We start from the raw sequence: 20,543 nt of genomic DNA on the forward strand, positions 1-20,543 counted from the left end.
AACAAAATACACTGGAAAAGTTATAAAGTATATTATTATAATAAAGTTAAAAAGTAGTTATTAAAAAGATATAAATTATGAAATGTTATAATATTATGCATCCAAAGAGTTTTAAAAATAAAAACTATTATTTTGAAAATCGAAATGCTTTCTCTAATAAAAATTATGATACCTGATTCTTCTAATAAGTAAGTAAACTTAATCAATATTACATAATATGATGTATCTCTCACCTGTAAGGCCAAATCTTTAGTTTTAGTCTTGGGTGCGGAAAAGCACTTGGCAATAATCCCGGACATGACCTCTCCAGTGGTCTTACCAGCATGGCCGCAGTTTTCAACAAATACAAGCGTAGCTTCCAATCCTAAACAATAAACCGTTGAAACTAAATCTGTGTATGTAGTTTTGTGTGTGTGTGTGTGTTTTCATTTAAATTAACGTATTATTTTCATATAATCACTACATAGTATAAAACAAAGTCACTTTCTCTGTACCTATGTATGCTTAAATCTTTAAAACTACGTAACGGATTTTAATGCAGTTTTTTAATAGATAGAGTGATTGAAGAGGAAGGTTTTTATGTATATTAACATCCATTAAATCCATTAACAATAAATTACAGTTTCCGAAGCGAAGCGAGGGCGGGTCGCTAGTAGTCTATAGAGCTTTTTTATGCCTCCAAACATAAATTAACCATTGATGTACCGGAAGAAGACAAAAACCTGATCATGAACATTCGTCGATTTTCGATATTTCAACACTCGAATTGATTTTAAAGTTTGTGTGAACATAATTGGAGTCAAGGTACATAACACGCGACAGTGTTAATACTTTGAACACGTGTCATAGATGCCGTACAATAAGCTTCATGTGCTCGCCCGCATGCATTGAAGCCTAACAATTGAGAATTTCGCAAATCGACTTACGAATTCGTTGATTCATTGATTTCATATTAATAATGACATACAATCCAAACTGGGGTTTGCAGACTGATTTAGAATAGGTTGTGCTGTGAAACTATTTATCGGTTGTTCATAACCGACAAGTTGAAAACGGTTTGATGATTAGCTGTCTTGAACGGCACCGCTCCATCTCTTGTCATGAGTTTCGTAAATGACGAATGAGGGAATTAACGTAGAATAAGCGACAGCATTTTTCGAGTGTTCTATTAGCATACTGCAGTTGCCAAGTGGGAATTGGCATGACATGTCCTTCTTCAAACGAGGCTTGTGGAGAGTATTAAGCGGTAGGCAGCGGCTTGGCTCTGCCCCTGGCATTGCTGAAGTCCATGGGCGACGGTAACCACTCACCATCAGGTGGGCCGTATGCTCGTCTGCCTACAAGGGCAATAAAAAAAATAAAAAAATATATTAATTACCACCACCATCCTGTCTTTTCCATGGCATAAAGTAAGCATTTGATTCAAGAGATAGGACTGCAAAGAAAGATAGGACAACCCAATTGAGATTTCTAGCCCAAGTCAATGGCAGCATTCAAGATATGTTGTTTATGATCTGTGGTCAACATTTAATACGAAATATATGGTGAGCGCTGCCCATCACCAACATTGCCATGAACAACAATCCTTTTTTAAAAGTAAATGCAATTGGATTTTCAACTTCTATGCCTCAAATTTAACGAGAGTAATCTCTTTAGGTAAAGGGTATAAACAAAGCTGACAGTGAGCTAATCTGCCTCTAATAACACAAAAAAAAATCTGAAGTATGTATGTTTCTGTCAAAATGGAAGCTTTTTGGATCCAGTGATGTAGACCCAACTATGTGACATCAGTATGAATACCATAAACTGTGGCCAAACAAACCAAGATTTACTGGTTAAATAGGAGTATTGATGAATCATAACCATATCCTATTGCTGCATTGAACAAGAAAATGTGATTCCAATTGAAGGTATTAAATAACTTTCAACAGTTTAATTGTATGTCCAGACAATGAAACTCTGAGTCATACGTTATCATTTGAATGTATGAAGTCTCATATTAATCACTAAAAAGAGTTACACACTTGTATGCAAATCATTATTTTTCTTGTTCCATCGGTTTGTTGATTTATTAATTCAGGAATAATTTAAATTTTGAATAGTATAAACATATAATTAATTATAATGTAACAATGAATCAGACTTTAGATCTCAGACTTATTTATGACCTGTAAAAAACTATTCCACATTCCCTTTTTTTTTCTATATCTTAATTTCTCTTTCTTTATTTTTATTATTGCCTATGGCTGTAGTCTAGATTGTGGTTTGCCCAATGTTTAGTATCCAGGTGCTAATATTGGTTAAAGGCACAAATATGTCACTACCTTAAAATTCTATCTTGTCCTTATGGTTTGTTTGAATAAATATATCAGATAGAACACGTCAGAACAGATAGCATCTGAGAAACACTAAACAAGAGTTTTTTAACTATAAATTATAACACTATAAATTATTTCACTATTAATTATATATAAATTATAATTAAGTTTCACAAATAATTTTTCATTTATATTTCACAAGGTAAATGTAGTTTTCAATATTATCTTATACATATATAACTTAGCCTTTGTTGTGATCAGTAACAAAAACACATTCAATGATTTTAAGTACTTAAGAGTACATTTAAGTAATCATTTTTAAATTCTCAACAAAAGCTATTAAAGGTAAATAGACATTAACAATTAAATACCTTTTTCCTGAGCGGCAGCATTGCTGTCAGTCACAAACTTCTTGATTAATCCCAAATACTTGTTCCATTCCGGTGACTTCTCGTCGTCAATCTGATTGAAGAGTTTGATTGTCTCCTCATAGCCTGCCACTCTGGCCTTCCAGAGCTTGTGAACACATTTTTCTTCTGTTGGTAACTTCTTGTATTCATCTTCCATATTGTGAACAGTTTGTGTCATTTAGTACTTCTGTAGATGAAATTTAATTTAAATGAAATTTACCCGTAAGTGAATTTTTGAATTGCAGAAACATGTTAGTAAGTATTATTTCTGTGATATTTTAACAATTCAAATAATCATCAGTTGTAAAAATAGCTTATTCAATAATTTTATCTTCAATGGTATTGAACTAAATATTAAGTGCAATATGATCGAAGATCCATAGATGAGCCACATTAAAAATTCACCTTAGAGATAATTGTGTATTGTGAGCCAAATAAATAAATAAATAATAAATAAACAAATATTATGTTACATTATAGATCTACCAAATATAGTTTTATAGTTATCTAAGTTCATTTTACAATCTAATTACACATTTCATATCTTCTATGGTAGTTTTAATAAAGTGCACCAACAGTTTCATCTACATTAGAAGTTGAAAAAAAACCACACTTTTTAATTTACTGTGCTTTATTGTTTGTTAATTTAGCTTTATTGTAAGTTTTAGCATTTGTTTGATCAAGCTTTACTAAGCCTTTATGGATGCAATATCCAGAACTCTATCTCTAATCAGTCAGTTTAGTTCACACAAGTTGGGCTCTTGGCCGTAGTCCTAACAGCAAAACACACAATTCAATGCAATAAGAATCAATAAGCCCAAAATCTAAAATCTCCAAGGAATGCAGCCTACTGCCACGGCATTATATTGTGGTCCTGTAAATGCGATCTGATCGAAACCACAATTATCTATACATAGTTTAGTAAATAAATAATCTTAAATTTTTTTTACCTACGAGTTTATTTCCGTTTTAACTACAATGTTAATCTCAAAAACTCCCTTTTCCTTTATATATAGAAATATCATTTTTTTTATGCATTTTAGGTCAATGCACCATATTATTATCACTGAATATGATCAATTAACTTAAGTACACAGTGATCACTCTGAATATTTAAATAATACATAAAGTATAGCCATTAAAGGAACATATATGGCAAAACAATGTCAAGGTGGGGTTGATCAGGCTTTAGCAAAAACAAGACGTATACAACCATCTTAGGAAGTATGTAGTATAGAATAATTTTAAATGAAATGTAGAGCATTAAAAAAAAAATTAATTTAAGGTATTTAAATTTCGAAGTTTCATACACTATGTTTATCAGTTAAGTGCCAACTTTCTTCACGTGTACGCGTTTATTTTTGAGCACGGCAGAACATTAAATTTGCTTTCATAACGTTTCACTGCAAAACAATGGTGATTCACCAACAGCTGAATTTGAATCTACCTGGGCGATATTGCGGAACAAATCGTTAATTGCATGCCAGTTCATTTATAGCCGTCCCCGATTCATATCGAGACATGAAACTGGATCTATACCGGCCTCGGCCAGCAACAACGCGAATTACGAACGCTCGACAACGGTTACTTTCCACTTTACAAACAAATCCAATCAAATGTCACGATACGCACCTTAAAAATCGTTTTCTCTGGGTAGAGGCTTCACCAAATAAAACTATAATAACTGTAACAGTAGAAACAGTTTCTTCGTCACATTATCTTAAACGAAATATATTTTAACCGACAAACAAGTATGTCTTTTTTTCTTTAGTCGTCGTTTTTTTTATGTTTGCGAAATGAAAATGGACGGAAATGTTGTTTGGTGTTACCAGCAAACTGTACTTACTTTCTGCTATTACGGGGCACTGCATGTACTCAATTAATGTATAATAACACATTTTTCAGACATATAACTTCAGTATATAAGCTATGAAGAGAAATGAGTTGTCCACTACGAAATCGATGTAAAAATACTAGAAGGGAATTGGAAATAAAAAAAGTCTTATTTTAGATGAAAAAAAAATATGAAAAATAGGACGAACGCGTTCTTCCGAAACTTTCCAAATTTTCCTAACAATGTCTTTAATTTAAATGTCACCTGAATAATATCAGCTTAAGATCAGTTTTACTTCTCAAGATCAGTTATTTTAAATAATATCCGACATCCTAACAGCCGCATCATAATAGCCTTAGATTAAAGTTCGCCGCATTGGTTTTGCAGCAGAATAAATCAAATATGTTTTATAAGAATAGGGGTAACTGATGATGACTGAAAAAGAGAGCTAGTTTTACCAGCCGGTCGTTTTAACGCTTCCATAGTATAAAAGAGTATCTTTGGTGCATACTTTGCTGTAGCACAGGTGTCGTTCTCATGGAGAATATCCATAATAATGATAATTTTTACGATGGGACTTGAAAATTTATGTCAAAAACTTGTACTATCTCTAATGGAAACAAAAGTTTATCAATACCGGCGGCTATACGAAATTAATAAAAGGTGTAAAATGAAACTGTTCCCAAAATTGAAGTAATTACTGAGCTAAATAAAACAGAAAATAAAATAAACTAAATCGAGTAAGGTCAACATAAAAAACTACGCTGTTGATCGACCTTATACTTGGCAGACCAAATAATATTTATTGATCTGGGAAAATTCATCCTGTGTAAATTCAATACAAAAAAAACTGAAAAACTTCAATACAAAAAAATAAATTCAATACATAAAATGAACACGCAATAACGTGGAAAACTGTATTTCATTATTTAAAAGTGTAAAACAGTAGTAAATTTAATATTTGATTATTATTTTTTAGTGCTATTGGGTTATAAATCATCAGAATTCCTATCTATTTATGTTTTTGGTACGACACGCTATATTTAATATAAATGAATCAAATCTACCGTACGACTTATGGCCTACAGTAATACTTAGAACTCCGACTTTAGAAAAAGAAAACATAAAAAACGGAAATAATGACATTTTTTTGTAACTGATTACAAGAACTCACTATGGGCAAAATGCCCATAGGCCCTGCTTAAAGTTGTTTCAACTTCTATTTTGTATATAATTTAATTACTGGTATTGTCGTTCAAAATACTGTAATGTCAATCAACTGTCCACATTTCATTCGTTCTAAAATAATATTTTGCTCATCATTCATTCATTCAGAAGTTATCGTCATCATCTTGAGTTAGTTCAGTTCAGTCAGTCTCGCACTTACTGTATTTTAATTTTAATATCATTCAGTTGATAGAAGAGAAACGGGCGAGACGTACGTCGCGTTTCCATCGCGGCTACCGTGCGTTCGTAATTCCCACTGTCGAAATCTTGTAATCCTGTTTATTGCTTGTGAAATCATTCTTTTACCTTATTGAAGTCTCAATATCGTTGATAGTTTGAAGTATAAACATCTGTGTGATACATATTTATTTGGTGTGCAAGGTGTTAGGGCAAGAATTTTGGTTAAAACCAAGTGAACTCAATAACTGCGTTTGCATAGTATGCTTCATATTGTGAGTATTTTATAGTACGTTTGCAGTAGTATAAAGATAAGGAGAGTGTAAACCATTTAATGTTGTCCACATATGTTTTTTTCTTGTAAGTATTTCAAATATGTCAGAAATCACCATTGGGTTCTTTGTTTAGCTATCCGTTACTGTGGGCATTTTGATGTTTTATTTACACGGTTAATCTTTATTCAAGTAATTTGTGCAATTATCTTTTAAAAAATTGCAGCCCAAAATTATTTTTGTGTTTAATTTTATTAATTTAAGGCCTACATCATAATTATTATTGTACCTGCTTATAAACGCCTGTTAGAGAATACAAATTTCTCTTATATCTACCATATAATAATAAGCTGTTCTGTTCGTTTATACGCAGTCTATAAATTAATATGCGACATTGAGAATGACAGAAAAACAACGTTGCACGTCATGTGTAAACTGGACTGTATTTTATTATCATGCCTACTCCACAATCCAAATCCACACGATTGACCGAGAATTGTGCTTGAATGCGGGAGGAGCACGGGAGTAATGTTGCAATATTAAGTTACTTACCTACCTAGTTGCGTAGGAATATAGTTAAGTAGGTAGGTATGTAGTTATTGTAACGAACACGGGCCGTAAGAGCGTAAAGGATTTTGAAAGGTTTCGAATGTTCAGACAAATTAACTTGTTATGTTAAGTCGGCGAATCTATTTTTGAACGTGTTTTTATTTATCACATCACGCAAAACTTGAATCTTAACTTGATCCGATCACGTGATGTTCTTCATAGATCCGCCTCTTTTTCTCAATTTTCTAGAAGGCAATAAAAAAGACTCAACCGCGTCAAGAGATGCGAACTTTCATGCTAGGAATTTACGTTGGGCGAATGATAAGGACACGAACTAGATACTCTGCTGCCAATCGGAACTTCGAAGATCGAGGTTTTAGTCTAGTGGAAATATTTCTTCTTTTTAATGATACCCACATATTGTTTCATTAAGTATATCCATTGTTACCAGTCAAGCGTTGCAGAACTGTAATATAACTAGATACGAGGCGATTCTCCCATAATGAATGGAGCGGCTTGAATAATATCGAATTACCAATACACCAAAAAAACATTTAGTTTGCAACCCGTAACAAGTAAGCATTATCTCGCGTGCTATATACACCGAATAAAAATGAGCTTCATAATTTTTTAATAGTCGTGTCGTACTCAATAGGCCCAAGCTAAAATTTACTCTGTGCTATAAAATAGCTAACTACTGGTAACACACGCGACAAGAACATACCCACACTCGAACTCCTCAGAAACCTTTGACTAAAGGTATTGATTCCGATCGGGAACGGGCCCCGTAGTAAAGTAGCCAGGGTCACTGACACATAGATCAGCGAGGCGATGAAAACATACATTAAAATCATTCGATCATTTTAAATGCAGTTTCTAAATATTCAAATGTAGTTAACCTTGCAAGTTTCGATAATAAATAAAAATAGAAAAACTTTTGTCGATTAAATATGGTCGTTTTAATTTAGTGAATTAATTGTTTATTTCAAGTTTATACGTGTTTTTGCACACAGAAAAAGGTATAAGGATAAAAATAAATTAAACATAAAAATGTTAAAAAATAAAATAAAAAAATTATATGATATTCCAATTTTGTGTGCTTAATGTATTTATTATACCTAATAATGTACAATTCCGCAGATTTATTTTATATACATACAATGTCTATCTCAATAAAATATTTTTTGGAGGAAAAGCTACTTTACTTGTATTTTTATTTTTATTGAATAGATAGGTCGACGAGCTCACAGCCCACCTGGTGTTAAGTGGTTACCGGAGTCCATAGACATCTAAAACGTAAATGCCGCCACCCACCTTGAGATGAGTTCTAAGGTCTCAGTATAGTTACAATGGCTGCTTCACCCTTCAAACCGAAACGCATTACTGCTTCACGGCAGAAATAGGAAGGGCGGTAGTACCTACCTACCCGTGCGGACTCACAAGAGGTCCTATCACCAGTAATTACGCAAATTATAATTTTACGGATTTGATTTTTATTACACGTTGTTATTCCTTCACCGTGGAAGTCAATCGTGAACATATTTTGTTTAGAAAGGATGTGAAATATTACATTTACTCTTGATTTACTTACGTCACTCTCCGATCCATAAACTACTATAATAGTCGATTTGTAGATCCATTTTACGTAAAATTTCGAAACAGTAAGTACACTGTGGTTTTTTAAAACAGTGACTTGAATTTTTGAGAAGATTCTCTCTAATCCATTAATCATTTTTGCGTGATTAAGTCACTAATATCCAACAATTTTTTTCCATTTATCATTATAGTACCTAGATACTAGATTTAAGTATATAAAATATAACTTAAGATGAATTCCATAAAAGAATAAAATGAAAATTATTCTGTAATGTAACTATGTACGTCATGCATGCCTTTTTCTGTTTGTCCCTTTCGATTAAGATAATGAATTCGTGAATTCGTAATGTAAATTGTACAAAATATTTTCAAGCCATCGCAGTCACCGATAATTTGAAGGTCATTTCCATATTGTCGAGGAAAAAAAAAAAGATAATTGCCGCGTCGTTCCTCATAATCTGCTCAATGTTTTTTTGCAATTTGCTAGATTCGTTATTACGTTTTTACTTATCAACTCTGCGAAAAGCTTGTCAAAACATTTCTTTGAAAAAAAAAACGTGTTTCAAGAGTGAAATCAATTTCCGCACCAAATATTATTTGTATTTGCCTTCGAACTGATAAAGTGTTGGCATAAATCCTATAATGTTATCAGATTCAAACGAAATAAAATACGTACATACACGTCGTGACAAACAACACTAAAGCCTTGTTCGGACTAGGCGAGTATTTTAGTCGAGTACCGAGTAATTTAGTAGCTAAATGTGTCTGAGCACCAAAAATTTAGTCGAGTAGGTTAGTAAATAATTTAGTCAAGTTAGTCCATTTTGTTCTATTTTTTCGGGCGAGTAGCGAGTAGCTTAGCCACTAAATTACTCGGTACTCGACTAAAATATTCGCCTAGTCCGAACAAGGCTTTACACACTCGGGCAAGTTAGGTTTCTCCTATATGCCCTCACAGCTGTCGTTAGTGATGAATAATTATTGAAATCGAGGAGTAACTGTATAAATCAAACGTGTATGTGGTCACGTACACTTCTGCATACATTCTGCTTACAGCCTATACCAGTTCTCCACCGGCTCGCCAATAAACTACAGCATTTCACATTCAAATAACATGTTTGAATAGGTTCCGCGGGATTGAAATGCATATTTTATTTTAAACGTAATTTAAGTAATCCCTGCAGTGAATACAGTAAAAGAGTTTGTTGAAACATTAACTGATTTTACCATGACTAACGTGTAAATGTGTCGTGATAATTAGTAGCCCACTGAGTTTCTCGTCAGATCTTCTCAGTGGGTCGCGTTTCCGATCCGGTAGTAGATTCTGCAAAGCACTGCTTTTGCTAGGGTTCGTGTTAACAACGTCGTCAGGTTCGAACCCCGTGAGCTCACCTACTTGTTAAGGTTGCGCTGTAATGGTCAATCAGCTTAGGTAGGAAAAAAAAAAGCGATAATTCTATTCATTTCATATTTGATAACACCTCTCTAGTCGTGAAGATGAAAACTCAACTCAAGCACACAAACAGACTTCAAGATACCGTCAGTTCTTTCAATGTGCAACCAAACTTAAATGTCAATAAATATAATTGACATATAAACCTTAGTCTTTCGTAATCATGAAACAAAGTATACGCGACGTCTGAATTTATATGGCGGATACAATAACCATAGATAAGATAATATTTCTGGTAGCACAGACGTTACATAGTTGTACTTTTTAAATCCTCTTGTAGTCACGATACATGTGGCTTGAAGCTTCAATTTAAATCTGACTAAACGGATGATTTAAGGTCGAGAATTTACTTACCATTTGTATATTATTATTACCAACGCATTCGAGACGAAGATAAACACTAAACAAATGACGTTATTTATGATACAAAATAAGTACAGGTGTGTGATGTGAATATAAATAGACAAAGATTTTAAACTTTTTGCTGTGTTTTCGTATTAAAAAAATGAGAACATGAGAAAAATACAGTGCCGCGTCTCGAGAGCTGGTAAAAAACACCAATCGAGATAATTGATAACATAACAGGTCTTAGACTACAACCCATAAAAATAGTACGCGTCGGCATCAAAACAACCTGTCACAGAAAACTTTACACTCTTAGAAACATCATTTTCATGCCTTCAAAATTTGACGTATGCAAGTTCTAATTTAAATGAGAGAATTGTTAAATACAAACACAATTTATCTGTTAAGAATGTGCTCACAATGGTGTATCGGTTTATGAATGAATTGCGCGTATCCCACGGTTCTAATTACGTTATGTTTCAAGTAAATACTATATTCATAAGTTAGTAATGGTTATACTCGAAAAAAAAAAAAAAAAAAATTGCGTACCGCCTCTCGTCAAGTGAGTTACGTTAATTACTATACTATACTAGTGTTCATAAAATAATCGAAATTCAACCATAGTTACTGACCCTGAAGATTTAGATTGATTTTATCCGTGTAGTGTAATTACATCGTTTTTTTTTTTTGCTTTCCGACTGGCATGTTGAACAAAAAACATTCAAAAGAATAAGACGTTCATCGAAATCGCCTCAATAGTTTTTCACCGAACAAACAAATACTGTATTTTTCAATTATTTGCCTTAACATAGCAAAAAAAAAAGTTTTTAAAGTTAATTAGAACATTGTTGATGAAAAGCATCATACTATCAAACATCATCATCATAGTCTGTTACTCTTGGCAGAGCGGTCGTGGTCGTGTGGAATTCTTGTACAATATAGCTTTGACAGTTGTTCTCCATAGTTTGCGAACTGAGGTTTGGCACACGCACTCGTTAAATGAAGTTTTGGTAAGGTTTTTCACTTGGATCAGTCCAGCGCATGGGGCTTCGTCCACGAGGTCTTTTACCGTTTATCATACTATAGATAACCCTAAAATATATATATATAATCTCTCTCGCTCACACAGACTCACACACGCGCACGCACGCACGCATGCACACAAAGACAGAAAAGGATTATTTATCAAATCACATGTGCTCATAAGTAAGTCGTCTAGTCTCTAATTCTGAATCCAATATGTGTTCGTAATTGGATGTTCGGTGACGACAGACACGTGAGTCGCGATACGTGAGCCTGCACTCGTCAGGATTCCAAATTACATTATTTGATTGACACTGCAGACGTTACTTGCATTTGTACTAGAGGACAGAATACGACGCATTTGAAGCTTCAATTAAACAGCTTAGAGCAGGGGTTCTCAAATTTATTTTGTCTACTGCCTACTTTGAGAATAAATTATTTTTCAGCGCCCCCATTTTTTCGCTTTCTTAAAAACCACTATAGCGAGAACTCAGCCGGTGTCTAAGAATCCTCCTAGATGAAATTACAAATCGCCTTTCAAGCCTCCTACACAACGCCCCCATTTATTTTCCGGGTCTCTTATCGCCCCCCTTTAGGCCTGTAGCGCCCACAAGGGGGCGTTGTCGCCCACTTTGGGAAAGGCTGGTCTAGAGAGACTATATCAGCGTAACCTTAACTAGTAGGTGAGCTCACGGGGTTCAAACCTGACGACGTTTCTAACAAGAACCCTAGCAAGAGCCGTGCTTCGCAGAATCTACCACTGTCGTCTTACTTACTAACACGAAAGTTCAATTCGTGTTGTTGTCAAAGTTTAGATAAACGTTGCTTTTATTTTTTATTTATTTCCAAATCTCATTTCATAATTTGTCATAATCGACCGCAGTGACCTTTAGATATTTTCGTCATTTTAATTGATCATGAATTTGATATATATATTTATTACATATTTACATTTAAAATTTCGATACGAGCCTCCCACGGCAGTGTAATGTGATGTGCTCTTGTTTTGGAAATTGTCTGATGTTCGACACTTGTGTGGTTTTCGTTAAATGCTATCAGATGTGTATGCAATGGAAACCACATGTGAAATACTTCAGTTAAAGAAGTATAGGCTGTCGATACGCGTCATAGTACGTCGGGTTTGTTGCAAGCGTAAAGTTTTATCGTGAGACGGGTCAACGATTTCTTACACGAACGCAAAACGCGGCGGCATTTATTTAAAAATAAAATGTACTTCATAGAAATTCTGTTTTGATAACATAGTTTTGTTGCGTTAGTATCTATATATTAATACGTGAAGCAAAAACTTTGTATCCCTTTTTACGAAAATTGCGCGGACGGCAGAGTATGAAATTTTCCACACTTGTAGAGAATATAGAGAAGAAGTGCACAATACTAATATTTTTTGAAAATAATGCATAAAAGATACATTAAATCAATAAAGAAAACATTACACACACTACATACCATGTATTTGACGCACACACGCTTGCGTACTATCTATTGAGAATAGATCAAATATTGTTTGTCTTTGTTAATATTTTTTATAGCGTAGTCTTGGCGAAATTTGTGAATAAAGAAGTATAAAATACAATCATAATAGTATACAAACTTACAATTTCAATTAATTATAGTCGAATTTCGACTACTGCGGGACCTCTAGTTAAAATTAGAATCTATCGAATTTATCCTACGGGTTCGTTACTGTCATTTGCGTTTATACTAGTAGTAATCTATAGTAATATATAAATCTACAGTGTTTTTTACGGATGTGCCGTTATAACTACTGAACCATGTATCCGATTGACTTGAAACTTGGTATCCATGTAGAAAATACATGTACTTAATGGATAGGCTAATATTTATATGAGTGTTGGACACCCTACAGCAGTTACGGGGTCGTTAATGATGAGAATCTTTGTGGGTGTGAGAAATAATAATGTTAATTTTAAATGCCCAACGAAGCGGACGGATGAGTACAGCTAGTTTATTTATATCAATATCATATAGTTGAACAGACTTTTAATCGCCAACGCAACGTTTAAATACAAATAACAGATCGAGACAAAAGAATTCCTTGGTCGTCACCCTACTAAGGATATAAAACCTACGTGTTTTAATTTATTGTTACGATAAAAGTTTGTAAACAGTACATCGTACTTGATTGTACCTTCTCATTTAATTAGGGCTGTGAAGTCAATAAATTTATGTACGTAACTAAATCCGGATTATAAATTAAGTTGAATGAATTGTTTAATAACAAATTAGACGCTAAACAGGAAGTGTTGGCACAGGGAAAAGGTTTCGTTCAGTCTCGCTTCGTGTCTGATTAAGAAAGACTTCCTGCGGTGCTGACGAATATAGCTATACGGAAACTGAATGGCCTCGGGTTGCGTTGGTTGCTCTGTACTCTGCTGAGCGTGGGTGGTAACGGATGAGCATCGAAAACAAAATCAACAAACTTATTTTAAGAGAGATCATCAATATCCTGAACAACTGCTGTAACAGTTTGGCGATCTATAGTCAATCATAATTATTGTATGAAAACAAAAAAAAAGCGGTCAAATAGTAAACCGAACTAACAGTTAATTTCATCTTTATTTACTGTTTTTTTATATATTTTATTGCCCGTGTAGGCAGATGAGCATACGGCCCACATGATGGTGAGTGGTTACCTTCGCCCATGGACTTCAGCAAAGCCAGGGGCAGAGCCTAGCCGCTGCGTACCGCATATATTGTCATTCTTTGATACTGGTCTGGATAATGTAATAATAAAATAGATTAACTACTGATGGTAGGACGTCTTGTGAGTCCGCAAGGGTAGGTACCACCACCCTGCCTATTTCTACCGTGAAGCAGTAACGCGTTTCGGTTTGAAGGGCTGGGCATCCGTTGTAATTATACTCGAAACCTTAGAACTTATATCTCAAGGTGGGGGGCGCATTTACGTTCTAGATGTCTACGGGCTCCGGTAGCCACTTAACATCAGGTGGGCCGTGAGCTCGTCCACCCATCTAAGCAATAAAAATAAAAGAAAAAAAACCTGCTGTATCTTTATCTCTTCCAGAGTTTTTGTTCGCTTTTAGCGATAAGACCGCCTATTGTTTTAGTGTGCAATAAAATATATTATCTCTCTCTCTCATTACGCAAATTATTAATTTAAAAAATATTAATTAAATTAAAATATGTAATATTATATTTAAAAAAAAAGCTGTCTTTCTCTTTTCTAGTTATACGAATTTAATGGTTGCAACGTAAATGCCGCCACCAACCTTGAGATATGAGTTCTAAGGTCTCAGTATAGTTACAACGGCTGCCCCACCCTTCAAGCCGAAACGCATTACTGCTTCACGGCAGGCATGGGCATTGTGGTGTGGGGTATAAAAATAGGTATGTTGAGGTGTACTACTAACAATATATTATTAAATAAAATACGTACACTCAATAAATAGATATATACCGCTTACATATAATATGAATACACTATATGATTTATATACATAACGTAATGATTATAGATATTGACAATGCTTGTGGTCTTAATCTGTTGAATGTCGCGATATAAATAGACACAGCTTTGAGCTTTATATCGAGCGGAGAAGGGACGCGTGGATCTTGTTAAATTAACTTCGGTGCCATGTTAGTGTGACCATATGGTGGGACTGTGGAACGCATTTTAATTGTCTATTTGTGTTTAACGGGGTTTATTACGTTTTTAGCCTTCAATGTTATTACATGTGAGTGGACATATTCATAGCATCGTATATATTTAACATAGCCTCTAACATCTGGTGGTATAATAAGAAATTATTTGTCAAATTATAACAACTACGGAACGTGTAGTAAACAGATAGAAGTAATGGTGCTTTTAAATTGAAATATTCTGTGATCGAATATATCTATCTATACGTATCTATTCTCAATGTAAATCATTTTCCTTCGACAGACAATGTTTACCGTTATCATCATCATTATCCTGCCCTTCTCCCAGTCGCCTGGGGTCGGTGCAACATGTTTTCTCCTTCCACACTCTTCTATCAAATACCATTTCTTCGCTCACTCCCTACTTACCGATGTCTTTCACGCAATCCACCCATTTCTTCTTAGGTCTACCGCTTCCTCTATATCCTTCCATATTCATAGTTAACATTCTCTTACCAACCTCATTTTCATTTCGTCTCATCACATGTCCATACCATTTCAAACGCGCACTTCTCAGCTTCTCTGTCACAGGTGCCACTTTCAGACTTCCTCTAACATATTCATTCCGTATTCTATCCATTGTGATGATGATGCTAACGTTATATGAGTAAAAATCACCAAAGGAACAATATAAAAAATAGTTTTAAAATAATTATGGTGTATTTTCTATTGTAAACTACATTGTAGGCTGTTTGGTAGTTCGTCTGATACAGACATTCAAAATGATTTGTAAATTGTAAAATAAAACAAAAAATAAAGTTATTTCACGTTTAAATATGTTATTAATTTACAGCAAAACAAAGAACCGTCTCGAATCGTGTATAGAAAAAAAAAATATATGTTAATTTAAACAAAGAGAATCGGAAATGTTATTCATTAACTTAATTAAGTGACGTCTACGTTAGAATAGTTGTTTTCGTGAAAATGCGTTAATTCTGAGTGTGTACTTAATTAATTTTCGAGTTTTTTCCCCCTATCTATTCTAGGGGTTATTCTAGTTTCACCGAGCGAGTAGATGAGCTCACGGGGCTCAAACCGAGAGTGTTGCTAACACTGGCCCTAGCAAGAGCCGTGCTTCGCAAAATCTACCACCGGAGAACGATGACCGGTGCTTGAGGTATCTAAAAGCACCGATCGGGAGGATCCGAAATGACGTGTTTTGGGCGACGTCGACTGTTTACCATTCGGTCCGCAGGATCGGGAATGTAGTTACCGGCGGCCACGATGAGAGGGTTCTCGTGTCGTGCCGCTTTCTCGAAATGGCACACTGATGCCAACTATACGTACATACTTACTGATGGAATTTAGGTCCATGTCGTCGTGGAGGTCCACGTTTCGGATGTATTGTAATTCCACTTGTACAATCTTTAGATATGTGCTTACTACAGAATACACCGCTATTTCTCCCGTTTTTTTCAGACTACCGCCTTTTGTTATGATGTCTTGTCCCCTCTACTGCCACTGCTCACACCGACAGTGCTGCTATTTGGTAATCCAAAAATTGTCTTAGTTTTAACATGATAAAATTTATATTAGTTAGTTTACAACAAACCTTAGTCATTTGACAGTCTTTATACTATAAAGCTTGAGAAATTAATATTTTCTTAATATGAGTCGTGGAAGTATCGTAATTGTGATATCAATAGGCTTTCTCGTAGCTAGCTACACGGCACAGCTAGCTACAAGGCACGCTAGCCACGAAAAGCTGGAATCACCTCTTTAGCTGTCTGCGAATATGTAGGTACATAAGGGGGAAAAAGCTCTCTTGTAGCGGTCATCGTTAAGAGAAGGTTAAGAGTTAGTTTGGCTAGCTGATACAATACAAAAACGGGTTTCCCTTTTTCCTGTAGTACTAAAGTAATTTGGCCTTGAACAGCTATTTTTTTTTAATTTCGTGGGCGAGTTTATACTAGTACGAGCTTATTGTACCAAACTGTTATGTAGGTAACAGGACTCATAGACATAGTAACCTGAATACCATGAACCATAAGGAATAAGGTCGAAATATTTGAAATCGAAATCTTTAAGATAAAGTACTGGTAAAATATAGTCTACTGGTGGTAGGACCTCTTGTGAGTCCGCGCGGGTAGGTACCACCACCCTGCCTATTTCTGCCGTGAAGCAGTAATGCGTTTCGGTTTGAAGGGTGGAGCAGCCTTTGTAACTATACTGAGACCTTAGAACTTATATCTCAAGGTGGGTGGCGCATTTACGTTGTAGATGTCCATGGGCTCCAGTAACCACTTAACACCAGGTGGGCTGTGAGCTCGTCCACCCATCTAAGCAATAAAAAAAAAGTAGCGAAAATGTACTGTAAAAATACAGTAGAATTATCTTTACTACTACTACGCAAAAATTTAGATAGTATTACAAATGCAAATACAAGTTAGACTATAATATTAATACAGAAATTCATAAAAACATACATGCATGTAACCATTACCCAATTCCGTCTGAATCCTTGAAATAACAGCTCGCAAACGTTATATGTACATAAACCAGTTACATTAAAATGATGCAACTCGCTTCGTGTCGGTTTATTTTAGATTTTTATCGGAGTTTAAAATTTGAACCGAATCTCGTTAGTCGTAAAGTTCGATTTGTCTTAACGCATGATGTCGGTTCGCTGGAGATGTATCCAGTTTGAGGGATCCGAGTGCATTATTAGGTCGGATATCGGGCCTGTTTTGTAACAGTTTCACGATTAAGATTCGGATAATTGCGTAATACTGTAAATTAAACACAATAAGGCTTTCTATAGAGTCTAAAATTAATTGTGTGGACATAACTCTAATTGGATACTGGAGCCCAGACAACCATCAGATCAAATGTTTATGAAAATTTTGGGAAAAGATGCACGGTAAACCCGTAGAGCTACGAACCATCAACCTGTTTATAACTTTTTTAGGCAGCGGCTTGGTTCTGTCCCTGGCATTGCTGAAGTCCATGGGCGGCGCTAACCACTCACCATCAGTTGGGCCGTATGCTTGTCTGCCTAAAAGGGCAATATAAATGAATACTGTGGTGAAGTAATGCATTCCGATTTGAAGTATGGATCAGTCTCTAAATAATACAGTCGGCCCCATGTTGGACGGTGGTGTTCACTTATTACCAGGGCACCATAAAATCGTCCACTCAGCCATTCATTAAAAAAAAGCCAAAAAAGGCCAGAGTAGAAAACGTAAAAAAAAAAGTAACCCTTGACTTCTACACGTGTGCAAACCAAAATTTAACATAGATATTTCAACAAACAACCTCAGTTCCGTCATCATATATTTAAATCGTTTACAATTGCAAAACACAATTATATATCAGATAACATCGTCCGACCGAACAGAATTTTTCGTGAATTCAGACAGTTAACTTAAAACTATATTTATAATTTTAGTATCAACGAAAACAAGTTTTTAAGCAATCAAAATTCAAATGATTAGGTAGGTACGTTTAAAGATTTCGATAGTGTGCGAAAAATCCTTCCTTCGTCTATTAAATATGTTATATAACTTTGAAAGGAGTACGTGCTGTTGTATGCATCGACCTCGTTCGATTTGTCAAACTTGATCATGATCACGTGGAAACGCTAACCGCTATGAACATCAAGAGACCTCGACCAGGGTCTGTCCGTATTTCCAACCTCTGTTCGACAAAGACCTTTGATTATTCTTAACTTGATTTGGAATATGTCCTGGTGAATGCAAGTCGTAGCGATTCAGATAAATGCACGAAGGCTTCTAAAAAGAAATTCAAATGTGGATGTTCATTTAAATAGGCCTGTACGGGCACAAAACATAATAATAGGTTGAGGAAAAAGTTTCTTCGCAGTTTTTAAGAAAATTCACAAAGTTTTTTAATATAGTTTATTTACAAACTAAAGTATGTAGGTTCCATTTTGTTCGATAACTTTATCATATCATCGTATTAATTATCAATCGATTGATTTATCGTATCATCTGAATACTTAAAGCGAATAACAAAGGGTGGTTGGCCAGTTCACTATTAGGGCCATTTGTCCGAAATGGTATTCTTTATTATTGTCCCCTTTCAATAATTTTCGCTTGCATTTTCGTATTTAATTGGATCCCAAGGTCAAAAGCCCAATTGGTATTTTAAAATACAAAGAACAAATCGTAAATTCGCCATGAAGATGATAGATTTTCGTGTTTAATAGAACGAAGTTGTCGTGGTCTCGGAGATAAGGCGACCGATGCATTCGTATATAGCGATGCGGCTGTGCCGGTGTTCAAATCTCGCAGGCAGGTACCAATTCTTCTGATGGAATACGTACTTAAAAAAATTTCAGGTATGACTTCCACAGTGAGATGAAGTGAAGAACAGCGTGTACCTAATAAATATCAAACCCGTAAAAAATATAATTTACACAATCACTGCTGATAAAGCGTCTTGTGAGCCTGCGCGGGTAGAGCCTGGAATAGCCTCTTAGGCTACTAGGGGAGAGGCAGGGAAAAATAGTAATTAAAAATGAGACTCAGAACTCCTGTTTCAAGGTGGGTGGCAGTATTTAATTTGTTGGTATCTATGAGCTCCAGTGACCACTTAACACCTGATGGGCCGTGAACTTGTCCATCCATATTAGTAATAATAAAATTAACGACTTCAAACCACAAAAGATTTAAAAGCTTAAAAACCAAAGCTTAATTCGTCTCTCTTCATTTCTTGCCAACGATCTACGGCTAGGTACTTCTTGAAAGAGTATTTGGGTTTCACCCCAAAGACTTTTGCAACAAAGAAGATCGTCATTGTTTTCAGAGTTAGGTATGTTATAGACAATAGCTGCTTTGTAAACGGTCATCTCTGTCGACTTTGCAGCTATTTTCGACGAAGTTTGACAACAGTCGTCTTGGGTAACGGTATATTTTCAAAGTAATATCGTGTTTTGTTGGGTAGGCCCCGATCCAAATGTTGTTGTGCGGAACTTGTATATTACACAAGCTTATCTCGGGCATGGTTTTGCCAGATTTCTTTTATTATACGATGGCTACCGCTGAATTAACAGCCTACAACACTGTAGCTTGTGCTAGTAAGCTTAGTAGGCTTGGTGTTGGAATTAGAAGTTCTAGTTGTAAACTGCGGTGGCATATAGGCGTGTTAAGGCGATGCGGATGTTGTGAAGTATACCATAAAACTTCTATCAGAGCTATAGATTATTATCAGGAAAATATAATATTTTTACTAGTCATCTCGGAATTATTTCCATCTCGAATTCACCATAATAATGTATGAAATAATGTAATGATTATAATAATTTTGACACACCGAATGTGGGGCATGTTTTAAATGCATTTGGATTAATCATAAAAGCATGTCGTCAACATGTGTATACATTCCAAGTTGAATACATAAGTTTGTGCTAAGCAACATTACAAAAATGTTAATTTCAGTTTGTGTATTAAATACATTAATTTTGTCTATATAAGGTTTGTGTATAAGGAGCATCTCAAATTTATTGACCTACCTTAAATTTTCGAATAAATAATAATAAAAAACCTGAATTACTTTTGAGTTAGTGAAAATAGAGAATGTAGGTGATGTTGTAAACGAAAGATCAAAGTGCTCATTTCGGAATAGAACAGAACATAAAAGGTGTTTAAGAAAATAAAAAAATCAGGTCGCACTTTT

The 20,543-nt window shown here is 34.9% G+C and overlaps 2 protein-coding genes across 5 annotated transcripts in view; one reads left to right on the forward strand and one right to left on the reverse strand.

Annotated features, from left to right (window-relative positions):
* The window catches only part of msps (msps cytoskeleton-associated protein 5), a 47,163-nt gene extending 42,621 nt beyond the window's left edge, over positions 1-4,542 (reverse strand). Inside the window, exons 1-3 of one of the 2 annotated variants that reach the window (XM_089739523.1) lie at positions 4,361-4,542; positions 2,690-2,915; positions 234-364 (exon numbers count right to left, since the gene is read on the reverse strand). In XM_089739523.1, the coding sequence (XP_089595649.1) occupies positions 234-364; positions 2,690-2,906 (348 nt within the window). In that variant the 5' untranslated portion in view covers positions 2,907-2,915; positions 4,361-4,542. Of the gene's footprint in view, positions 1-233; positions 365-2,689; positions 2,916-4,175; positions 4,333-4,360 lie in introns of those variants that run through there. The other variant, XM_089739524.1, reaches the window with a different exon arrangement.
* Positions 4,543-5,916: 1,374 nt separating this feature from the next.
* The window catches only part of LOC114249733 (ring finger protein goliath), a 94,433-nt gene continuing 79,806 nt past the window's right edge, over positions 5,917-20,543 (forward strand). For 2 of the 3 annotated variants that reach the window (XM_028183434.2, XM_028183517.2), the window contains exon 1: positions 5,917-6,241. The gene's annotated coding sequence lies outside the window, so the exon portion shown is untranslated. Of the gene's footprint in view, positions 6,327-20,543 lie in introns of all 3 variants that reach the window. The other variant, XM_089739526.1, reaches the window with a different exon arrangement.

This window comes from Bombyx mandarina, chromosome A1 (assembly GCF_030267445.1).
Source record: "Bombyx mandarina strain Sakado chromosome A1, ASM3026744v2".
Lineage (NCBI taxonomy): Eukaryota > Metazoa > Arthropoda > Insecta > Lepidoptera > Bombycidae > Bombyx > Bombyx mandarina.